The sequence below is a fragment of the Bison bison genome, unplaced genomic scaffold, assembly GCF_000754665.1.
Source record: "Bison bison bison isolate TAMUID 2011002044 unplaced genomic scaffold, Bison_UMD1.0 scf7180017864034, whole genome shotgun sequence".
In the NCBI taxonomy this organism is placed as follows: Eukaryota; Metazoa; Chordata; class Mammalia; order Artiodactyla; family Bovidae; genus Bison; species Bison bison.
Genome location: NW_011494606.1, coordinates 12,763 through 35,233, shown reverse-complemented (window position 1 = coordinate 35,233; position 22,471 = coordinate 12,763). Strand labels below are relative to the sequence as shown.

Here is a 22,471-nt window from a genome sequence, read left to right as displayed (position 1 = left end):
GCCCCCTACCGCCTGCGGGATCCTGCCCGCCCCGCCCCCGCACGTGACGGCGCCAGCGAATACAATGTGCGCTTGCGCGGACACGCCCCATCTCAATTGCCTCTGGCGGACACGCCCCGTCTCATTGGCCTCAGGCGGCCCCGCCCAAACTTTTCTTCCTCACTTTACGGCACAGCTGGGAGCCTCTGCCTTAGAGGACTAGAGAGGAATGTCGCAATGTTGGGGGTAGAAAACTCTGGATTTGCGACTGTAGCGCTGCTTTTCCGGCCAGTACAGAGCTGCTTGGAGGCTGGTAGGGGTGGTGAGGCCCGAAGCAGGTAAGAAGCCTGCTCCCTACTTTGGTTTGTTGGTATGTGGGTCCGGGCAGGGGACCTCTTTGCGGTCCACGGAGATCTAGCGTATCTGTGCCCCATTTCCAATTCTGGCAAGAATTCTCAGCGACACTCCTGTTAGCCCCCTCTCCTGGTTGCCACACACACACGCCCTGTATTTCCCCGCCCCCGACCTCCGTTTCCTAGTTCTACTTTTCATTCATCACTCAGACTATTCACTGAATGGTTTCTGTGCGTTGGACTCCAGAAAGTCAGAAGCAAATGAAATAGTCTCAGCTTTCTGAAGCGCTCTGTCAGAGACGAGGAGATAACTCGCAGTGGTAGTAAAGTAAAATTAAAGTAGGGAGAAAAAAACCTACAGGATACTCTTGAGCATGAATGTGTAGAAAGACTTGAGGAACCCCTTCCAAGGTGACCTTTGAGTCACTCTTAATTTTTGTTAAAAGGCTAGTGAGCAGTAGGTGGTCAAAGAAATAGATAGAAGCAGAAAGTACAAAAGCATGTGCTAGTACTGGCCGAAAGAGTAAAAAGTTAATCAAAGAATATAGCTGGTGAAAACCATGCAAGTGTAGGCTACCCTTTAAAAAACATCGTTGTAAAGTGGTTAGGGGCAAGCGTGTGGGCCACAAGACTGTTTTCAAGATGGGAGTCTTTTGGGCATGAAAATACCATGGAACCGAGAAGACAATTTATTGGTACGAGTTAGAAAACCAAGAATACTCGTGGCTTTCAATCTTGTATGCACGTTAGAGTCACCTGGGAAGCCTTTTAAATATAAAACCAATGCAGTTGCTGCACCTGAGGCCAATTAAACCCAGGTATCGATATTTTTTTTAAATTGGTGAGTAAGGCTGTGGGTTAAAAACCATTCAACTAGAACAAAGGAAAGCAATAAGAAGTAGGGGAGGGCCAAGGTTGATAAAAGTGGCACTGTAACATTAAGATGGGAGTCATCTGATGAGAAAGAGTTGGGGGTGGAATGGGAGCTTGGTCAGAGTGATGAAGTTTTGAATAATGGAATAAGCTCTGGAAAATGGGGGAAGGAGTCACTCCTGCCTTTCCCTCTGGCACAGTTCCATCCTTCAGACTTAATCAGGTCCACCTCAGTTACTGCTCTCTTTTCTTTTCCCTTCCATCCAGGGTCGATCAGCTGGGGATCCAGGCTTCCCGCTCCAAGCCATCCTCATTTCTTTCCCCCAAAAGATGAAAGCTAGGCTAATGTATGAGATCCAAGAGCAAACTTCAGACCCCTAGAGATGAGTACAATACACAGTGCCTTGCCAGTTTAGAACCTGTCTTTTATAATTCATCAATCATTTAAGTAAGGAATGAGAAAGATTTAAGACCAGCCCTATTCAGACCTGTAGTATTAGGAAAAACAAACCTTTAAAAGAATTCTTTTGGCAGGCAGAGAAAGTCTGTGTAAGGCAAAGCCCAAGCCATTGAATGGTTTAACTAGGGTTAATTCGAAAACTTATCAGCCACCAGATAAGAGTGAATCACCATTGTCTGGTGTGACTAGAGTTTAGTATGAAAAGTAGGGGCGGGACAGAGATGAAGATGAAAAAGTGGGTGTGAACAGATAGTGAAGAGCCTTGAGTTCCATGCTAAAGTGTTTAGGTTATATTCTACAAGCAATTAATATGTATAATAAAGATGTATAAAATAAAATACATAGAAACAAATGAAGTTAGTTTTATTGAAAGTTGTAAAAATATAAAAACATGTGATGGAGTTACATATGCGATTCCTTACACATTAAATAACATCAGGCAGCAGGTCTGTTGTTCAGTCACTCAGTCATGTCCCACTCTTTGCGACCCCATGGACAGCAGCACGCCAGGCCTCCCTGTCCATCACCAATTCCCGGAGTTTACTCAGACTCATGTCCATTAAGTCGGTGATGCCATCCAACCTCTCATCCTCTGTCATCCCCTTCTCTTGCTTTCAATCTTTCCCAGCATCAGGGTCTTTGCTCATGAGTCAGCTCTTCCCATCAGGTGTCCAAAATATTGGAGCTTCAGCATCAATCCTTCCAATGAATATTCAGGATTGATTTTCCTTTAGGAAAATGGTTGGATCTCCTTGCTGTCCCTTGCTGCCCAAGGGACTCTCAGGAGAAATCTCCAACACCACAGTTCAAAAGCATCAATTCTTTGGTGCTCAGCCTTCTATGGTACCAGGTCTAATTATGTAATTTCAAAATAATGATGAGTATAAATTTTGAGACACCTGTAACAACTTTAATGTGATTTGGAAGTATTTTCCTATTGGTGACAAAGACACCAGTAATATGAGGATTATTGACTACACTTATTGAATATGTTAAATTTCAGCTAGAGGTTATTGCAATGGCACCCCACTCCATCACTCTTGCCTGGAAAATCCCATGGATGGAGGAGCCTGGTAGGCTGTAGTCCATGGGGTTGCTAAGAGTCGGACACAACTGAGCGACTTCCCTTTCACTTTTCACTTTCATTCATTGGAGAAGGAAATGGCAACCCACTCCAGTGTTCTTGCCTGGAGAATCCCAATGACTGGGGAGCCTGGTGGGCTTCCATCTCTGGGCTCGCACAGAGTCGGACACGACTGAAGCGACTTAGCAGCAGCAGCAGAGGTTATTGAAAAGATGCAATTTTTTCCCCTAATCCAAGTTCATGGAACCGTTAATTCTAGCCACCTTCTGGTCCAGGGATCCTAGATTTATAAATAGTTCACTGTAATGGTTTTAAACAAGATCACAACAGATCAAGTAAGTGTTTTGGAAAGGTACTTGAGCAGTGTTCACTTCTCAACCTTTCTGTTGGAATCAGCATAGGGAACTGGCAATTTATTTTTTCCTATAATTTAGTTGCAGTAACTGCTACTGACCTACTGTTGCCTAATAATTTGAGAACTCGGCTTGTGGCTGTCTATATAGGATAAGTACAAGGAGGTAAATTGGGAAAGATAGGGCTATTTTTTTTTGATAGGGCTATTTTTGTTGAAATTATTTAATGCTATGCTGTAGTTTGTACTTAATTTTGGTAGACAATGGAGAAATGTTTAAAAACTTGGAGCAGGATAATGAAACGAGTTCTATTTGAAAAATAATCAGCAGTAATGTACAGATTACATTTATCAAAAAAGAAGATAGAAATGAAGAGGCCAGACCAGCAATTAATTAAATTTTTTAAAAAGCTAAATTTTATCATAAAGCAATCTCTAAAGAGTCTACTGCTGCTGCTGCTAAGTCGCTTCAGTCGTGTCCGACTCTGTGCGACCCCATGGGCTGCAGCCCAACAGGCTCCTCCGTCCATGGGATTTTCCAGGCAAGAATACTGGAATGGGGTGCCACTAAATTCCTTTATTTCCCCAGTGTGACCAACCTAAAGGAAAAGATTGGACTAAATTACATGCCTTTCAACAAAGAGGTGCACACCTGTGGAGAGATCTGTTAGCATTTTTCCAGGTCAAGAGGCTAGCCCTTTCTTTTGTATTATAATGATAATGTTAGAACGTCTAATAAGCAGTGACTTTACCATGTATCTGGGCTTTCCTGGTGGCTCAGATGGTAAAGCTGCAGTGTGGGAGACTCGGGTTCAATCCCTGGGTTGGGAAGATCCCCTGGAGAAGGAAATGCCAACCGACTCCAGTACTCTTGCCTGGAAAATTCCATGGACTGCAGAGCCTGGTAGGCTACAGTCCATGGGGTTGCAAAGAGTCAGACATGACTGAGCAACTTCACTTTACCATGTATCTAGGTTCCTAGATGTTGCCAAGGCCTTTCTTAGTTATATTTCCGTCTACACCTGTGAGTCCTACAGTTGTGACTTTTTTAAGGTCAAGACTCATCTCCTTGCCAATTCCTTAAACCTTCTTTGCTGGGTAAATGCATTAGTAAACAAAAAGGAAGTCCTCAAGGCCTAGGGAACCCATCTTTTTGGAAATTGACCATTGCCAGACTATAGAAAACTTACTGCTCAAACCCCAGTTACTCCCCAAATGGTGTGACTTTTTAACCATATTATTAAAAACATTAAATTTGAGGCCCAGGTGTTACTAAAGCAAGTAAGTAATGTAAAGTTAGTTTTCTGAACCAGATTCTATTTTCTTCAGCATGACTAGTTTATATTCACTAGTCTATCTACCTATTGGTATGGTTCAAGTTTCCTTTTCTTAGGGAATGGGGGAACAGGTCTATTTTAAAGCAGAATTCTTGAAATTTCTGAGGGATTTTCATTACTTACAGAAAATCTCTGAAAGTTCCTTTCTCTGGCTTCCAATTAGATGACTACACCTTTGAACATTCATCCGTTATAAAAGCACTAGAACACAGTTGTGATACTGAAACAATTGTCTGGTCACAGTTACTATTTTTGAGCATCTACATTGTACATTTAAAAAATCTTAGGCCTGCCTTCCCTCATGGCCAAAAAAATAAGTAAATGCTGTCTCAGAGTAGTGTGATAGGTTAAATTCCTTCAAAACAGTAACGTGTGGATTTTCCCATTACTGTTTATTGTAGCAACTTCGCACTTCAACAGCTAAAATATGTAGATGCTGGAAATGTTTAGTCCTATTTAACAATATGTAATTCAGACCTCATCAGATAACTCAGCTAGTATTTGTGTTAATTAACATTTAAAGATAAATTCTGTATGTCACAATTGGGTCCCATCAGACCCTGTTTTCCTATCAGCACAATAAAACAAATTCATTGTTTTATTTGTTCATTAAATATTTATTGAGCACCTGCTATTCGCCAAGCACATTTTTGAGACTCATTAAAGAGGAGTTTGTACTAACAGTTTACCTTTTAACTATGGAAAAAAATAATTTACCAGACTTTGAAATCTACAAGACAGATAATTTAAAAATGATGCCTTTTTCATTCTCTTTTAAACCAGATGTCTGCATACAGCTACTGTGTGTGCAGTGATTATTTATGAAACCAGGCAGATTATAACTTTAGCTTGACCACATCTTATCACCTAAGGTATAATATTAGCTATATACTAAATAAAATTCTGTCTACTCCTTTGTAAAATATATCTTACTTACTCAAACCTCTCATTAAAAGTGTCCTCCCCATCCACTATATTTACAGTCGCAGTCATTTCAAATTTTGCAATTAAGTCATTTCTCAGAAAATTTAAACAAAATCATTTCTAGAAAAGGCTGGTATTTACACCAAGTATATAGGAAAAGGAAAGAAAAATTGTGACACAATTATAGATGGAACCTTTGAAGTGTAATGGTAGACTAAGAATAAAGTTTTTTTTTCTGATCCGTGACCCCTTAACCGTGCCTAATAAGTGACAGAACCATAAATAGAGAGCCTCAGTGCTGGAAGAAATCCTAAAAGGTTACTTAGTCTATCTCCCTGGCCCAAGGGAGGGCCAAATGGAATTTATGGCTAATCAGTTACCAGGCATCATCATCATACCAAATAGTTTTTCTGCTTTGAAAGCTGAATTCCTCTGTTGGTAAAAGATTCATGTGAGAGGTATATTGTTCAAATTTATAAATAATTTGGGGCTTCCCATGTTGTGCTAGTGGTAAAGAACCTACCTGCCAGTGCAAGAGATGTGAGATACCTGGGGGTTCAATCCCTGGGTTGGGAAGATCCCCTGGAGGAAGGCAGGGCAACCAGCTCCAGTGTTTGCCTGGATAATCCTGTGTACAGAGGATCCTGGCGGGCTATAGTCCATGGGGTCGCAGAGTCGGACCCCAACTGAAGCGACTTAGCACACATACATAAATAACTTATAAAATTGAAAAATCTTATGTTTTTAACAATCTTGTGTTTTCAGGCACTGAAGATAGCAGGCATGAATGAAAACTAATCTCTGTCTTTAAGAAAGATATAAAATCTTGATGGTAATTTTTACATGCCACTTGATACAAATCTCTGGATGGGTTAGGCTAGCATTAAAAGGAAATGTTTAATTAGGGGAAATTGAAACCAAAAAATAAGACTTCAGCTTCCTTCCTGAAAATTTTTCTGCTTATGCTGACATGAAAAGCACATTTGTTCTTGAATGTGATTCATTTTGTGAAATTACAAATGAAATTTTACATGAAAAGTTGGATGTAATCTAATTTTAATGAACATCAGATTATGTTTAAATATTTGTGTTTGAAACTTTGTACAAGAGAAATTAGACTTACTGTTTTTTTACTAGAGGACATAAGTGAGACCAGCGAGTCAAAGAAACATATTTTGCGTGCGTGTGTGTGTGTGTGTGTGTGTGTTAGTCACTTAGTCGTGTGGACTGTAGCCTGCCAGGCTCCTCTGTCCATGAAATTCTCCAGGCAGGAATACTGGAGTGAGTTGCCATTTGCTTCCCCAGGGGATCTTCCTGACCCAGGGATCAGACCCAGGTCTCCCGCATTGCAGGCAGGTTCTTTACTGTCTGAGCTACCAAGGAAGCTCCAGATAGATTTTCAGTTCATTCAGTTGCTCAGTTGTGTCCAACTCTTCGAGACCCCATGAATCGCAGCACGCCAGGCTTCCCTGTCCATCACCAACTCCTGGAGTTCACTCAGACTCACGTCCATCGAGTCAGTGATGCCATCCAGCCATCTCATCCTCTGTCGTCCTTTTCTCCTCCTGTCCCCAATCCCTCCCAGCATCAGAGTCTTTTCCAATGACTAGATAGATTTTAAGTGACTATAAAAGTGAGAGGTGCTACATTTCTTTCTTGAATGAATGAAAGTAGCTGTATTTTCTGGTTATATACTCATTAGAAAAAGGGGGAAAATAAAGCAATATCAAAAGTTAGAAGAAAAAAGTTTAAAAGTATTAAAATCCTATTCTTAAAACTGTATTATTATAGATAGCTATCATCCTTGACTAATTTTGTACAAATTTTTATATAACCTTTCTTTTCATAGCATATTATGAGCATCTTTCTATGTCAATAAATTATTTTTTAATGGCTGAAAAGTATTCCATTAAATGGAAACCCTGTTATTTTACCAGTCCTCTTTTAAACTTTGGGATTATTTCCAGTTTTTCTTTTACAAATATTACTGTGGTAAACATCCTTGTTAAATTTTTGCATGTATCCTAAAGTTTCGTTTAAGATGAATTTCTGAAAGTGTAATACCTACATATTTCCAAAATACTAAAATATAATGACAAATTATCCTTCAAAAAACTCACATTAGTTTACACTCCTGTTTACAGTAAGACTGCATTTTCCTGTAGTTACTCAGCAATGCCCGTTATTATCAGTTTTCCCATCTTTGCTAATTTAACAGGTGAACAATGAAATCTTAATTCAACATACATTCCCTTGATTACGAGTAAGATGTTGGGTATCTTTTCATGTGTGTATTGGCCAGCTGTATAAAGTGTTTTTAAGCTCTATTTTCTTTTAATATTTTTGTTTCACTTTTTAGCATTTAAATTTCACTCGATCAGAAATAGAATTCAATATGAGGTCTGAAGTAGGGATCTAGCTTCATTTTTTTGCTAATCAAATGATTAACAAATTGTCCCAGTGTCATTTATTAAATTTCCCAGTTAGCATATCCCAAACGTCACTGCACAGTTAGTGAAGTGTTAATAGGTATTATACCAAAACAGAAAACAAAAAGTGTTTCATTGGTCAAAGGAGCTGGGAAAGAATCAGACTGAGAAAAGTTAAGTTTCTGTATTGCAGAACCTCTCCTAGCCTCTAATATGCTTGTGTGCATTGTGAGTCAACAATAAGGAGTTTGGGGATGTAGAATTTCCCTAACTTACTTAACCATGTAATCTTTTTCTTTCCTGAAATGCCTATAAAATTCTGTGAAACTGTGCTGTCCAAAATAGTAGCCATGGGACTTCCCAGGTAGTCAAGTGGTTAAGATTCCGAGCTTTCAGGGCACTCAATCCCTGGTTGGAGAACTAAGATCCCATATGCCACGAGGTGCAGCTGAAAAAAAACAAAATAGTAACCACTGCCCATATGTGGCTATTTAAATTTGAGTTAAAATTAAATAAAATCAGTCCTTCAGTCTCACTAGCCCTTTGCAAGTGCTCAATAGCTAGTGTGGCTAGTGGCTACTATATTGGACATTGCAGATGAAGAGCATTTCCATTGTTATTGAAAGTCCTACTGGACCGCACTGCTGTAAGACATAGTGATCATTGAAAACGTGGAATAATCCTTAAATTTCTCCCACTGATTTGTACCGTCTTCATCATCGTCATTTAAAATGTCTAACTGCATGGATTTGTTTTTTTACAGTTGGATTGACTTAGCTATTTCTGCTCTAATATTACACAGCTAGTTGTAAGTCAGACTCCTGCATGTTTTTCCCTGAGAGTAGAAATGAAAAATTCCTTCATGGGGTAGGAAGTTAGACTAAAAGGAATTAAAGTCCTTTATACATCTAAGGGGCTTCCCTGGTGGCTCAGCTGGTAAAGAATCCACCTGCAGTGCAGGAGACCTGGGTTTGATTCCTGGGTTGGGAAGATTCCCTGGAGAAGGAAGCAGTTACCCACTCCAGTATTCCGGCCTGGAGAATTCCATGGACTATTCCATGGGGTCGCAAAGAGTCGGATACTACTGAGCGACTTTCACTTACACTTCTGAGACTCAAAGGTACAAATTTCTTTGCAGAACATGATTTATATCAGGTGAGTATCCATTTATCCATTTATTCTACAATTACTATTTACTGAGCATATGCCCAACAAGTTTTGTTGAAGGTCCAGGGGACCAGAATGGTAAGCAAGTTTAGGGAGAGAAGGTTCTTTATTCTCTTATGATTATGGAGCTTATGTTTTTGGCCTCGGGGAAAGGGGGGAAATATTAATGAAGAAACAGTGAAAAAGGAACTGTCAGATAACCACAAGTGCTGTCTATTTCGGTTCCACAAGGAATTGAAATTAGAGGACAAGAGAGTAGTGGCCTCTTGTTTTGGATGAACATGACAGAGCTCTCTGAATAAGTGGCATTTAAACTGAAATTCGGAGAAGGCAATGGCACCCCACTCCAGTACTCCTGCCTGGAAAATCCCATGGACGGAGGAGCCTGGTAGGCTGCAGTCCATGGGGTCACTGAGGGTCGGACACGACTGAGTGACTTCACTTTCACTTTTCACTTTCATGCATTGGAGAAGGAAATGGCAACCCACTCCAGTGTTCTTGCCTGGAGAATCCCAGGGACGGGGGAGCCTGGTGGGCTGCCGTCTATGGGGTCACACAGAGTCAGACACGACTGAAGTGACTTAGCAGTAGCAGCAAACTGAAATTACCCAGCAAATGGTGCCAACCACTAGAAGGTTCAGGCACAGCTAGTAGCCCAGCCCTCAGGAGGAAAAAAACATGGCGTGTTTGAGGAAAGTTGGTGTGGCTGGAGCTTAGTGGGCAAGGGGGGAAGAGTAATGGAAATGAGGTTGGAGAGGTGCCTAGGGCCATGTAACCATTGGAGGGTGGGGTGGGAAGAGGAGTTGTAAGCAGCTAGGGTGGGAAGTTCACATTTTTTCCTGAGTGTGATAGTGTACTGCCAGAGGACAGGACAGATGTGAGCTCACTTAAATGTTTGAACAATTACTCTTGACAGCCGTATGGTGAATTTACTGGAGGGGTCAATAGTAGAAATAAGGAGTCGTGTTAGGCTATATCAAGATAAGAACTAATGATGGACTTGACTGAGGTGGTGGTAGTGAAGATGGAAAGTGTTGGGACAGGTCCAGAACATTTCGGCTGTAGAATCAACAAGACTTATCAATTGGTATATTAGGGAGTCTGGTTCCTAAGAATTAGTGATTTATGTTACAGGCCTATCAAGTATGAAAGTGTTAGTCACTCAATCATGTCTGATTCTTTGTGACCCCCTGGGCTATATTTAAGTCCATGGGATTCTCCAGGCAAGAATACTGGAATGGGTTGCCATTCCCTTCTCCAGGGGATCTTCCCGACCCAGGGATCGAACCCAGGCCTCCTGCATTGCAGGCAGTTGGTAAAGAATCTGCCTGCAATGCGGGAGACTCTGGAGACGTGGGTTCAATCCCTGCATCAGGAAGATTCCCTGTAGAAGAAAATGGCAACCCACTCCAGTATTCTTGCCTGGAGAATCCCATGGACAGAGGTGCCTGGGGTTAACAAAGAGTCAGACATGACTGAACCACTGACCACCACCTCTGGCTATCAAGTATGGAAACTGACTAAACTGTTCCACTGAAGTGTCCAAGCCAGCAGAGTAGGGTGAATGAAGCAGAGATAATTGCCTTCCTCTGGTGCAAAAGTGCTCTGCTAATCTCTTATTTTAAAAATCTGTGCTGATGTTGCATTTTATGCTGTTATATCCATGTTTATGTTAATAATTAAGGTATTGTACGTCACTGATTAAATATATTTAATATATTTAGTATTTAAGATATTAAAAAGTATTTAAATTGCTTAGCTCTTTTCCCCCAGTGCTTGTGAAATTGAAGCTCTAAGAAGATACATTGGAGTTAGCCTGTGTTTGATTTTGGGGGTATGTGTGTGTGTGTTGAATCTTGCTAGCAGCTAGCCATGTATGTATAGGAGCACTGACGGCATTTGTGAGCAGTTGCAGTTTGATACAATTTAAAACAAAAACTGAAGGGAGTGAGGAGGAGGAAAGGAAATTACATTTAGAAACTACTGACTGTTAGAATCTTCACTTAAAATGAGTAAACAGCTGCACTTTGCACTTTACAGTGTTTAAAAACATAACTGAATGAAGCTGTTCCTTTTTTTTTAAGGAACTCTTACTGAATAATTTGGGGGGGGGGGGATGAATAAAGGTCACAATTCTGAGATAGTAGGTTTTCTTTGGGGCTTTACAGTAAAGCTTATCTGGATCACTACTGTTATTTTAACCACAACAGGCATATTATCCCAAAAGTTACGAGAATTGCTACATACTTTAAAATGCTTATTAATTAAAATCTTGATGTATATTTTTCATCTTATAAAATGAATATTTACTCACGCATCTATAGACAGTTCTTATATCTACTAATTAAGCATTTCCTCATTAAAAATTCCCGTTGAATCAGCAGTAATACCTCTAGTTAAAGGTTAATCTCTAAGATATTTTAACAAATAGCCTCAATGCTTTATTGGACCCCTAAAAGCTCTTAAAATTAATTTAACCTATGCATTTACAACAGATTACATTATAGTGGTCTAGAATAGAGACTGGCAAAGTTTTTGTCTAAGAGGCCAAACAGTAAATACGTTAGCCTTCACAGGCTACTGAGCTCTGAAAGCGGAAAAGCAGCCATGAAAGACTTCCCTGGTGGTGCAGGGGTAAGACTCCTCGCTCCCATTGCAGAGGGCTCAGGTTTGGTCCCTGGTCGGCGAACTAGATCCTGCCTGCTGCAAGGAAGAGTTTGCCACCACCTATAAGACCTGTCACAACCAAATAAATAAATAAACATTTTTTAAAGTAGCCATAAAGAATATGTGAACAAATGAGCATGATTTTGTTCCAGTAAAACTTTAGAGTGGAAGGGAAGATTTTAAAGATGAGAGCTTAGAATTGTAGAACCCTATAGCTAGAGGTGGTGGTGGTGGTCATGGCTTCAGTCATGTCTGACTCGTTGTAACCCCAGGCACCTCTGTCCATGGGGTTCTCCAGGCAAAAAAAATGGAGTGGGTTGCCATTTCCTTCTCCAGGGAATCTTCCTGACCCAGGGATTGAACCCACTTTTCTAGAGTGTCCTGTATTGCAGGCAGATTCTTTACCACTGAGCCACTGGGGAAGCCCATAGCTAGAAGAATCTTGTAGAAATCATAGAATCACTTGGAAACATCTTAAAAATACAGGTGCCCAGACCCTCCCCCCAGAGATAGATCGTGTGTTTAAAATCTCCATAGATGATTCTGACATGCGTCCCTGGGTAGAACCAGTATTTATCTGGTCCAAACCTCACTTTACAGATGAGAAAACTGAGACCCAAGGGTTTTAAATGTCTTCTCCAGAGTCAAACAACTGGTTGATTGCAGATCTGAATTGAATCCCAAGTCTGCTGATTCCCAACCTAGTGTTTTTCCTACTGAACCGGCAGCTTCTTGCCTTACTTACATCAGCAGGAAATCAGAATGGTTCTTGTTGAGTTATAATTTTCCCTTTAATTTTTATTTAATTGCCTGGTTTTTATAACAAATATTCAAGTCATATGCACTTTAAGGATTTTAAGATGAATATTAAAAAATAGTCTCTCGTTAAAATTAAATATTTGGGGAAGTGTCCTATACTTTGAATGCAGTGTTCACTTAGCTACAGAAGTTGGAAGATATAATAAAGTAAACCCCATAACCACAAGGTTTGAGTATGCTGACGACACACTAACAGCATTGCTTCCCTCAGGTTGAGAGACTACTTCTCTGTGGTATTAGCATTCACCTCTGCTTATGTCAAAGCTAATGTTCAAATGCACAGTCCTGCCCTGGCTGGATCTATCTGTGTGGCTTTATATAAAGAGACAAACAGACGCTTTAGTTTCAAGAAATCTTTAAGGTCCATTATTACCACCCAAAATATGTAGGGAATGGGGAAGGAAACAAGTTTTCCTTGAGAGTTTGCTGTCTACCAGAGAACGTGCTAAGTCTTTTCAGTCATGTTTTTAATTCATAAAGCAGCTCTGAGAGACAGGTTTTATTATTACCTCATTTTACTCATGAGGAAAATGAGGCCCAGAAAGAGGATGAATAGCTTGCTGAGCCAGTCACACAGTTAGCAAGTGCAAGTCAGCCCAAACTCAACGCCTCCTGGCTCCAAAACATAGAACTGTACTGTATTTTGTTGAGTTTTACACAGAACTATGAGGAAGTCATTGTCTCCCCAGTATTCCTATACCATTCACCAAGACCAAAAACATAGATCTTTTAATTGTTAAAGGCATTTACTACTAATCAACAGAAGAAAACAGACAAAACACAAAGCTAAAGCAAAAATGGATATTACAGTATAAAAATTGTATATGCCTTATTTCCCTTAATTTGTATTTCCTGACTCCCTTTAAAAGTATTTCATTCATCTGACAAACATTAATTGTACCTCAGATATGCTAAGTACAGTACTCGCTGTATAGAAAGGAAATATCCCTAGGATGGTTCTAAATGGCTCCTGGTTCTTGTGCTAGGTCTGCTCCCATCTCTTTTTTCCCCCTTAATGATAGGATCATTGCCCTCTGGTCACTCCAACAAAATCCTCCAAACTGTTTCTTAACTCTTCTCTCTTATCTACCCTTCTCTGATCCCTTACTGATTCTGTCTATAACATCTTTTCCTCCTCGCCTCTCTCCTACTACCATTTCCCCTGGTTTAGGTCACATCCCCCTCCTACCTTTCATTAAAAATCGAATTGGTCTCTTATCTCCAATGGGTCTCCCTACCAATTAATCCTATATACTATGCCTGAATCATCAGTCTTTGTAAAGCATTGACATAGCCATTAATGGCTCCCCATTTCCTCCGGTATAAGTTCTAGACTTTACACCTGGAAATCAGTTTATCAGCACCTAACTTCTAATAATCTTCCTCCAGCCTTCATCTGCATCGCTGTTCCCACTTCATTCCAGCCAGAGTGGATTAAACTTAAAGGCGCTTTCCTTGCCTCTGCCTTCTTAATGCCCTTCTCCATGCATCCACCTCTCTGCTTTTCAAGAGCCCATTTTTATGCCACTTTCTCCTTGAAGACTTTCCTGATTTGAGCTCTGCATCCATTTCCCTTTTGAATTCATTTTATTTGTGGTTTACCAGTTTTTTTCTTTTGAGTATAAGCCACCTTACACATCTTTATATTTTCCATGACAACTGCATTAGATGTGTGTGTGTTAGTCACTCAGTCATGTCCGACTGTTTGTTACCCCATGGACTGTAGCCCACCAGGCTCCTCTGTCCATGAAATTCTCCAGGCAAGAATACTGGAGTGGGTTGCCATTTCCTTCTCCATCTGCATTAGGTACTTGATAGGTATTTATTGAGTAAAAGAAATGTATATATTCATTATGGGTTCATTATAACATAATAGGGTTAAGCTCAGTGAGGGTAGAAACTATGACTTTTATTCCCATTTTGATTTTCTACCCCCTAGCACATAGGAAACGTTCAGTAAACATTTGTTCAGTGTGATACACTACAGTTATCAGTTGCTGGGATGTAAATTTCCTGATGACCCAGTAGATATCCAGAAATGCTACCTTATATTTTTTTAAATGTTAGTTACCTATATTTCTTCATTTTAATATTAACACATACCCTATGGTAAAAGTCATGTATTAGTATTCTCACTTTACAGAAAAGGAAACTGGCTTAAAGAAATGAAGTAGTTTTTTATGATGACATAGCCACTGAGCAACAGAATGGAGTCTAAAATTCAAGTCTTAAGATGTGAACTTTGGCATCCATTTTCTTGGCCAAGGTGGTTTGACCAGTTTGGTTTCATTTGCTTTAGAATTGTTACAGCTAACCTATTGCAATCATGCTATATGGAACAGAATTAAGTCCTTGATTGCCACATTACCTATAGGTCGGATGTTTTCAAAATCAAACAAAGCACAAAAACTATTTTCTAAAGAAAATCTTGACCCTGCTTGTGGACACACACTCCACAGTGAGATGCATGTCTATTCAGACACCCTTCTTGTGAACTGCTATCCCTAGTTGGATTTGCTCTTGATGTACAGGACTGATTTCAGCTGGCAGCTTAGAGAGCAGGTCTCCAGGTGTTTAGCAAGCATTGCAATCTGGCCATTACCGCTCCTAGTAGTCACTGAAGACATGAGGGAGAGAGTCAAGAAGCCTTGCTCAAGGCACATGCAGTCATTCCTTTTTCATACTCATATATTCTTAAATGCAGTCCCATCAGCAACCAGCTGAGCACCTAGCCTCTCCACAGCTGCTTTTACTAGATTGCTGTTTGCTCTTTTCCCATCAGACTGAATATTAAAGATCATTATTAGAAATAGTATTATTAAATATTATTAGAAATATTATTAGAAATAGTACTGTGAAATTATTTCATCTTTTACAACAATATTATATACCCCATATGCTGCTGCTGCTGCTGCTAAGTCACTTCAGTCGTGTCCGACTCTGTGTGACCCCATAGACGGCAGCCCACCAGGCTGCCCCGTCCCTGGGGTTCTCCGGGCAAGAACACTGGAGTGGGTTGCCATTTCCTTCTCCAATGCATGAAAGTGAAAAGTGAAAGTGAAGTCGCTTAGTCGTGTCCGACCCTCAGCGACCCCATGGAATGCAGCCTACCAGGCTCCTCCATCCATGGGATTTTCCAGGCAAAAGTACTGGAGTGGGGTGCCATTGCCTTCTCTGATATACCCCATATATGTTATATATATTAATGTCCCATAATATAAAGATGTTATGGGCATTCATTATGATACTCCGTGTTTTTTGTTTTTTTTTTTTACTCCATGTTTTTTATGAAAATTTCTTGAGAGAAATCTCTCTGACCTTAATACAAAGAATGCTTTTACCTCTCCTGAGCAGTTGCTTTGTTTTTCCCTTATGGACATTGTGAATGTTTAACTTAACACTCTGTAGTTAGCTGCCAAAAGCTAAGAGCCAAATTTGTGGCCCACCCATAACAAACGTGCTCTATGCCTCGTTAATTTTCTTCCTGGCTCCAGTTTAGGCCTCTGCTCAAGTTATTCTTTCTTCTTAAGAAAAATCTTGATTCATGCCATCTTATTTTATATAGATATATACACTCATCAACAGCCTTGTATCCGTTTTGAAATAGTTCATATTATGATATTCTGTATGTACAGAAAAACCATCTTTGGTGCTTCCTAATTACATCATTACTTTAGCTTTCTTTTCTTCAGGAGTACATTTATTTCGCTCTGTGAGTTTTTGCAGGGTTTTGATTATATGAAAATGATTGTGTCAAAAAATGTTATTGTTTTAATTCTCTAACCAAGTGGTAAAATAACTGATCTAATGGCCAGAATTGATTAAATTGATGTCACTATTCTAGCCCAGTCTTTCATAGCAGTATTATTTTCTTATATATATATATATATATATATAATACACTTTGCTTTATACTCTCAACCTTCATGGGGCAATTTATTGCTTTGTGATTTCTAGAAATATTGTTATGTTGCCAAGTGAGTGCATAAGCAGTGAACTCTGAGTTTAAATGTCATATCAACATTACCACACTTATCAGACTTCTTGTCTCTGTCAACACCTTGCTTAAGAGGATCATGAGCATATAAATCTTACTATATGACTTGTCTTGCTCCCACTCTTAATTTAGTCATGCCTTCATTTGAACAAGATGTATAAATGGATATTTGTTTCCAAACCGTATTTGCTTTGATTGTTTAATAACATAAATACTATTTGAACAACATTTTATTTTATACTCTTTTTAATACCTTCAAGTAAAATTGTTTGGCCTTTTCTACAACTCTCTGGGGCCTTTCTACAGATAACTAGAAACAAGGACAAAAATCGGATGATACCAGCAAATCAGTGGTAGAACTAGGGCTAGACCCAGATCGCCTGATTTCCTTTGCCACACTTCACTGCCAAAAGAATTTCTAAGTTACATTATAAACACTGTATAGTCTTTATCTAACCCCTTGAGGTTAAAGACGGGAAAGACTGTCATTCATGTTACTAACAGGGAAGAATCAGGAATGAATTTCATTTGTATTTCTCCCATTGTTTTCTGTTCTTGAAATTACAGTTCCTTTTAACTACAACTCTAATCACTGTCACTTTCCATCACGCAATGAGGAAGCAATATTTTATCTTATCTCTTGAAAATTAATGTTGAAATGGAAACTATTTCCCTTAGTAATTAGTAGCATTTAAATTGGACTCTGAAAATTCATCTTTAATATAATTTGCCATTCTTTTAATGCATATTCATTAAAGGGGTGAATATATGGTTAATGATATAGAGTTTGATAGAACAATTAGGTATAATTTTAACTAATCTCAGCATTTAAAGAGATTTTTAATTTCATATGGAGAATTTCCAAAATTTTCATTCTGATTGTTAAACTAGAGGGTTTTTTTTTTTTTAATGTTTATCCTTAACCATGCATGGTTGCTAAACACTTTACAATTATATTTAATCTTTACCCCAAACCTTGTAGGAGCAACTGCTATTTATGATCCCCATTTTACAGTCAAGTATCTTGTTCAACAGTAAATATTGTCTTCTGCCTCTCCTTCAGCTTCTGGAATTTCTGAGCAGCCCTGGTCAGTACAAGATGGACCCAGTAGTCTTGAGTTACATGGACAGTCTACTGCGGCAATCAGACGTCTCACTACTGGATCCTCCAAGCTGGCTCAATGACCATGTTATTGGGTTTGCCTTTGAGTACTTTGCCAACAGTCAATTTCATGACTGCTCTGACCACGTCTGTTTCATCAGCCCCGAAGTTACTCAGTTCATCAAGTGCACTGGCAACCCAGCAGAAATCGCCATGTTCCTTGAACCCTTGGACCTCCCCAATAAGAGAGTCATATTTTTAGCCATCAATGATAATTCCAACCACACGGCTGGGGGAACCCACTGGAGCTTGTTGGTATATCTGCAAGATAAAAATGGCTTTTTTCATTATGATTCTTACGGTAGTAGTAACTCATTCCATGCAAAACAGGTAGCAGAGAAACTAGAGGCTTTCTTAGGCAGAAAAGGAAACAAACTGGCCTTTGTGGAAGAGAAAGCCCCTGCTCAACAAAACAGCTATGACTGTGGGATGTATGTGATCTGTAACACTGAGGCCTTGTGTCAGAACTTCTTTAGACAACAGCCACAATCACTACTGCAGCTACTCACTCCTACATACATCACAAAGAAGAGAGAAGAATGGAAAGATCTCATTGCCAGACTTGCTAAAAATTAGCTGTGGAAATATATTTGACTTTTGAAGTCTCTTTCTGCCTGTCCCCATGAATTGGATGGCTGCAGTCTCAGTGCCTGAGGGAAGATGCCTAGGAGAGGAAAGCTTAGAATGCTTACTTTCTCCTGAGAGAATGTTGTCCTCCACATTATCCTAATGCAAAGTATCACTTTAACCCTAACTTCAGAGCAATATGTTCTGTGACGATGTCTTCAAAATATGCACCAAAACTGATTAATTCCCTTTTGGGCTCCCTTATCCACATTGGTTTAGTCCAAAGAAAAAAGGTTGACCTGTAAAACAAATTGAGAATATGTGAAATTTAGAAGCAAGAAGAAAATCATACAGCAACCAAAAACTTACTGCACAGCCCACATATTTCAAGAGATCAACTAGCTGGAAGCAGATCAAGACCTAACCTAATTCAAGATTGAAGTTTTATCAGTTACTCAATTCTGTGATACCTCCTCTTCCATTCAATAAGCAAAGGCTTTCCCAGCTATAACCTTTGCCAATACTTGATAAAGATGGTGTTAGCCCATAGTCACCCATCTAATTCCTGGAGCACTTTAAGAAAGGGGGAATCTTAAATAACTTTGTTAAAATTAATGCCTGTGGTGGACCTCTTGTTTTGCATCTGAAACTTAGTCAAAGTTCATTTATTTTTGAGATACAAAGGAGAAAAAGTCACCTTTCTTAACTCTTTCACTTAATTCAAAATGCAGACAGTGTAATTTTTGAAATGTGGAACCAAGAGTAAAATGAAATGCTGTTCCTTCCAAATTATGGATGTGTTTTTACAGTTATTTCGAATAACAATTTAAATGATATGTTATATACACATATTCTATTCTTAATGAGGATTAGATTGCAATGTATATGAGACTTGAAAGCTAAAGATTAGCTTCAACTGTGAAACTTATAATTTCAGCTACCTTCCTAGCCTAACCCTGCCCCCAGCCCTCATGGCTCAAAATAACCTCACCACTCAGTGACCACAGAGGCAATAGCCCAGTTCCTTTTAGTCAGGAAGGGAAAACCCAGTAAGTGTAAATAAGTACAGGTCACATAGCAGGCATAAGTTGAAACTAAAAGTCAAAGAGAAAGCTACCAAAAAAGTTTTCAAGTCAGTATATTTGAAATAATTAAGGATATCTAATGGAAGCTGGGAGCAGGGGGAAAAAAATGAGGAACAGGCAGTCAGGCATAGAGGTGGGATAGGGAGGGAGGAAGAGCAAAAGGGCACCATTGCTGAAGCCAGGAGTGTAGATAATGATAAGGCAATATTGTTTCAATAACTATTGGATTAGGCATATAGTCTAGACTGAAAAGCTCAGATTCTTCTCTGGGAAAAGTTGTTGTCTTTCTGATAATGATAATGTATATCTAGATGTCAGATTGTCTCCATCTTAAAACAGTACCTATGGGAGCAATCTTTCCTGTCTCCCTAAGATTCATCCCAGAAAGAAATTTTTTGACCTAAACTAGTACTGTCTTAAAAATTGAAACCAAAGGTCTCCTTTCCAGATACATAGCATGATTGAATTGTACCACAAGCTGGTCTATGTAAAAGTTTGAATGTGTCATTTGTGTTAGCATTGTAAATGACAGGAGAACTTAAGAGTCTACTTGTAATGTTTTACTCGATAGCAGCCTGTAAGTTATACACCTGCATGACCATACACCATTGATGTTACATGGTACGTAATAGGGAAAAGATCTTTTGTTGGTATTGTGTTCCCTTGTTTTAGAGTCAGAAAGATCCAATTTGCAAAGTTCAGCTTCAAAATATTCAGTTTTAAGCAGGTTATTCAAAATAGGATTGAGCTGTTACCACACTGAACCATCCTGCTTTCAGATACCCTTTTATTTTTATCTTTAGTTTTTGCTGTATCCATATTGACTATATGGTTTAATAAGTATTCCATTGAAGTGGCAAAGTAGAATTTCTCAGTCATGTGACTATTTACTGATACTAAACTTTTTCTGCCAGCACTTAGAAAAGAAAATGTTTAAAGAAATTTACATCCCATTGTGTGGGAAAGAGCATGAATGTTCTGATCAGTCCAAGCAGTATCAGTTATAAACTTATAGTCTGGGGCAGGTTTGAGATTCAGTAGCCTCATCTGCAAAATGAAATTGTATTTGATTTTACCAATTTGGGTCCTCTCCCTTTTTTTTCTTGATAAGTCTGGCTAAAGATTCATCAGTTTTGCTTATCTTTTCAAAGCACCAGCTTTTCATTTCATTGATCTTTTCTATAATTAAGTCTGTCTGGTCTAATGTGTTACTTAAGGTTTATGTTTCTTTTTCTGTCTGGATGATCTGTTGATACAAGTACGGGATTACTGTTGATTTCACCATTTATTTCTGTTAATATTTGCCATATATATTGAGGTGCTCCTCTGTTGGGTGCATATGTGTTTGCAAGTGTTGTATCTCCTTGGATTGATCCCTGATCATATGTAGTATCCTTTGTCTCTCGTAACAGTCTTTTAAAGTCAGTTTTGTCTGATAGAAGTATTGCTACTCTGGCTTTCCTTTGATTTCTATTTGTGTGAAATACCCTTTTCCATCCCCTCAGTTTCAGTCCGTATGTGTTTCTAGATCTGTGAGTCTTTTGTAGGCAGCATATATACAGGTCTTGTTTTTGTATCCATTTGGTCAGTCTGTGTTTTTTGGTTGGAGCGTTTAGTCTGCTTATATTTAAGACAATTATAGGTCTGTATGTTCTTATTGCCGTCTTGTTCATTGTTTTGGATTTGTTTTTGTAGGTCTTTCCCCTCCCCCTTCTTTTGTTCTTGTCTCTTGTGACTTGGTGACGATCGTTAGTGTTATATTTGGATTCCTTTTTCATCTTTTGTGTATATCTAGTATAGATTTTTGGTTTGTTCTTCCCATCAGGTTTTTGTCCAGCAGTCTGTTACGTATGTGATTAAGTTGCTGATCTCTTAATTTAAAATAAGTTGCTGATCTCTTAATTTAAAATGCATTTGTACTCTTCTCCTCTTACGATTACTGTTTTTGATATCATACTTTACATCTAATTGTTTTGTTTATCCCTTAAATGCTTATTGTGGATAGAGATGATTTTATTACTCTTATCTTTCAGCCTCCCCACTAGCTTTGTGTGTGGGTGATTTCTTACCTTTCCTGTGTGTTTGCCTTTACAGATGTAGGCTTTTTTTGCCTAGAGAAAGTCTTTTAACATATGTTATAAAGCTGGTTTGTTGGTGCTGACTTCTTTTAGCTTTTGCTTATCTGTAATGCTTTTAATTTCTCCAGCAAATCTGAATAAGAGCCTTTCTGGGTATTTTTGGTTGTAGGTTTTCCCTCTCAGCACTTAAATATGTCATGCCACTGCTTTCTTGCCTGCAGAATTGCTGATAAAAATTAGCTTATAGCCTTACGGGAGTTCCTTGGTATGTTGCTTGTTGCTTTTCCCTTGATGCTTTTAGTATTCTCTGTGCATGTTTCATTTTTGTCATTTTGATAACAGTGCATCTTGGTATGCACTGTCTTTGGATTAATCCTTTGTGGGACTCTGCTTCCTGAACTTGGGTGACTCTTTCCTTTCCTAGGTTAGGGAGGTTTTCTGCTATTATCTCTTCAAATATTTTCTCAGGCCACTTCTCTCTCCTTCTCCTGGGACCCTTATAGTGCAAGTATTAGTGTGCCTGATGTTGTCCAGAGGTCTCTCAAACTGTCCTCATTCCTTTTCATTCTTTTTTTGTTTTCCTATTTAACAACAGTGATTTCCACTACTGTCTTTTCCAGCTCAGCAGTCTGTTCTTCTGAATCTTTTCATCTACTATTGATTCCTTCTAGTGTATTTTTCATCTCAATTATTGTATTGTTCATCTTTGGTTGTTCTTTTATATATTTTCTCTTTGTTAAAAACTTCTAACTTTTCTGTGCATCTCTTCTCCTCCGTAGTTCTTTGATCATCTTTACGATTATTACTCTGAACTCTTTGTGTGCCTGTCCCCACTTCACTTATTAGTTCTGTATTTTTGTCTTGTTCCTTCACCTGGACTGTTTTCTTCTGCTGCCTCCTTTTGTCTGACCAAGCTGCTGTTTGTATTTGTGTGTGTGTTTAAACTTTATTTTGTATTGGGGTGTAGCCGATTAACAATGGCATGGTAGTTTCAGGTGAACAGTGAAGGAACTCAGCCATACGTATGTTTTTGCATATGTGGTAGGTTACTTACTTTTCCTGACCTTGGAGAAGTAGCCCTCTGTAGGAGGCATCCTGTGTATTCCAGTCATGCATTCCCCTCTCATAACCCAAATTA

The 22,471-nt window shown here is 39.1% G+C and overlaps 1 protein-coding gene across 2 annotated transcripts in view; it reads left to right on the top strand.

Moving 5' to 3' along the window:
- Window positions 1-18,962, top strand: part of SENP8 (SUMO/sentrin specific peptidase family member 8) — a 21,385-nt gene extending 2,423 nt beyond the window's left edge. Inside the window, exons 1-2 of one of the 2 annotated variants that reach the window (XM_010834458.1) lie at window positions 165-317; window positions 17,505-18,962. In XM_010834458.1, coding sequence (XP_010832760.1) covers window positions 17,541-18,179 — 639 coding nt within the window. In that variant the 5' untranslated portion in view covers window positions 165-317; window positions 17,505-17,540 and the 3' untranslated portion in view covers window positions 18,180-18,962. Of the gene's footprint in view, window positions 1-164; window positions 318-17,504 lie in introns of those variants that run through there. The other variant, XM_010834459.1, reaches the window with a different exon arrangement.
- The last annotated feature ends 3,509 nt before the right edge of the window (window positions 18,963-22,471 follow it).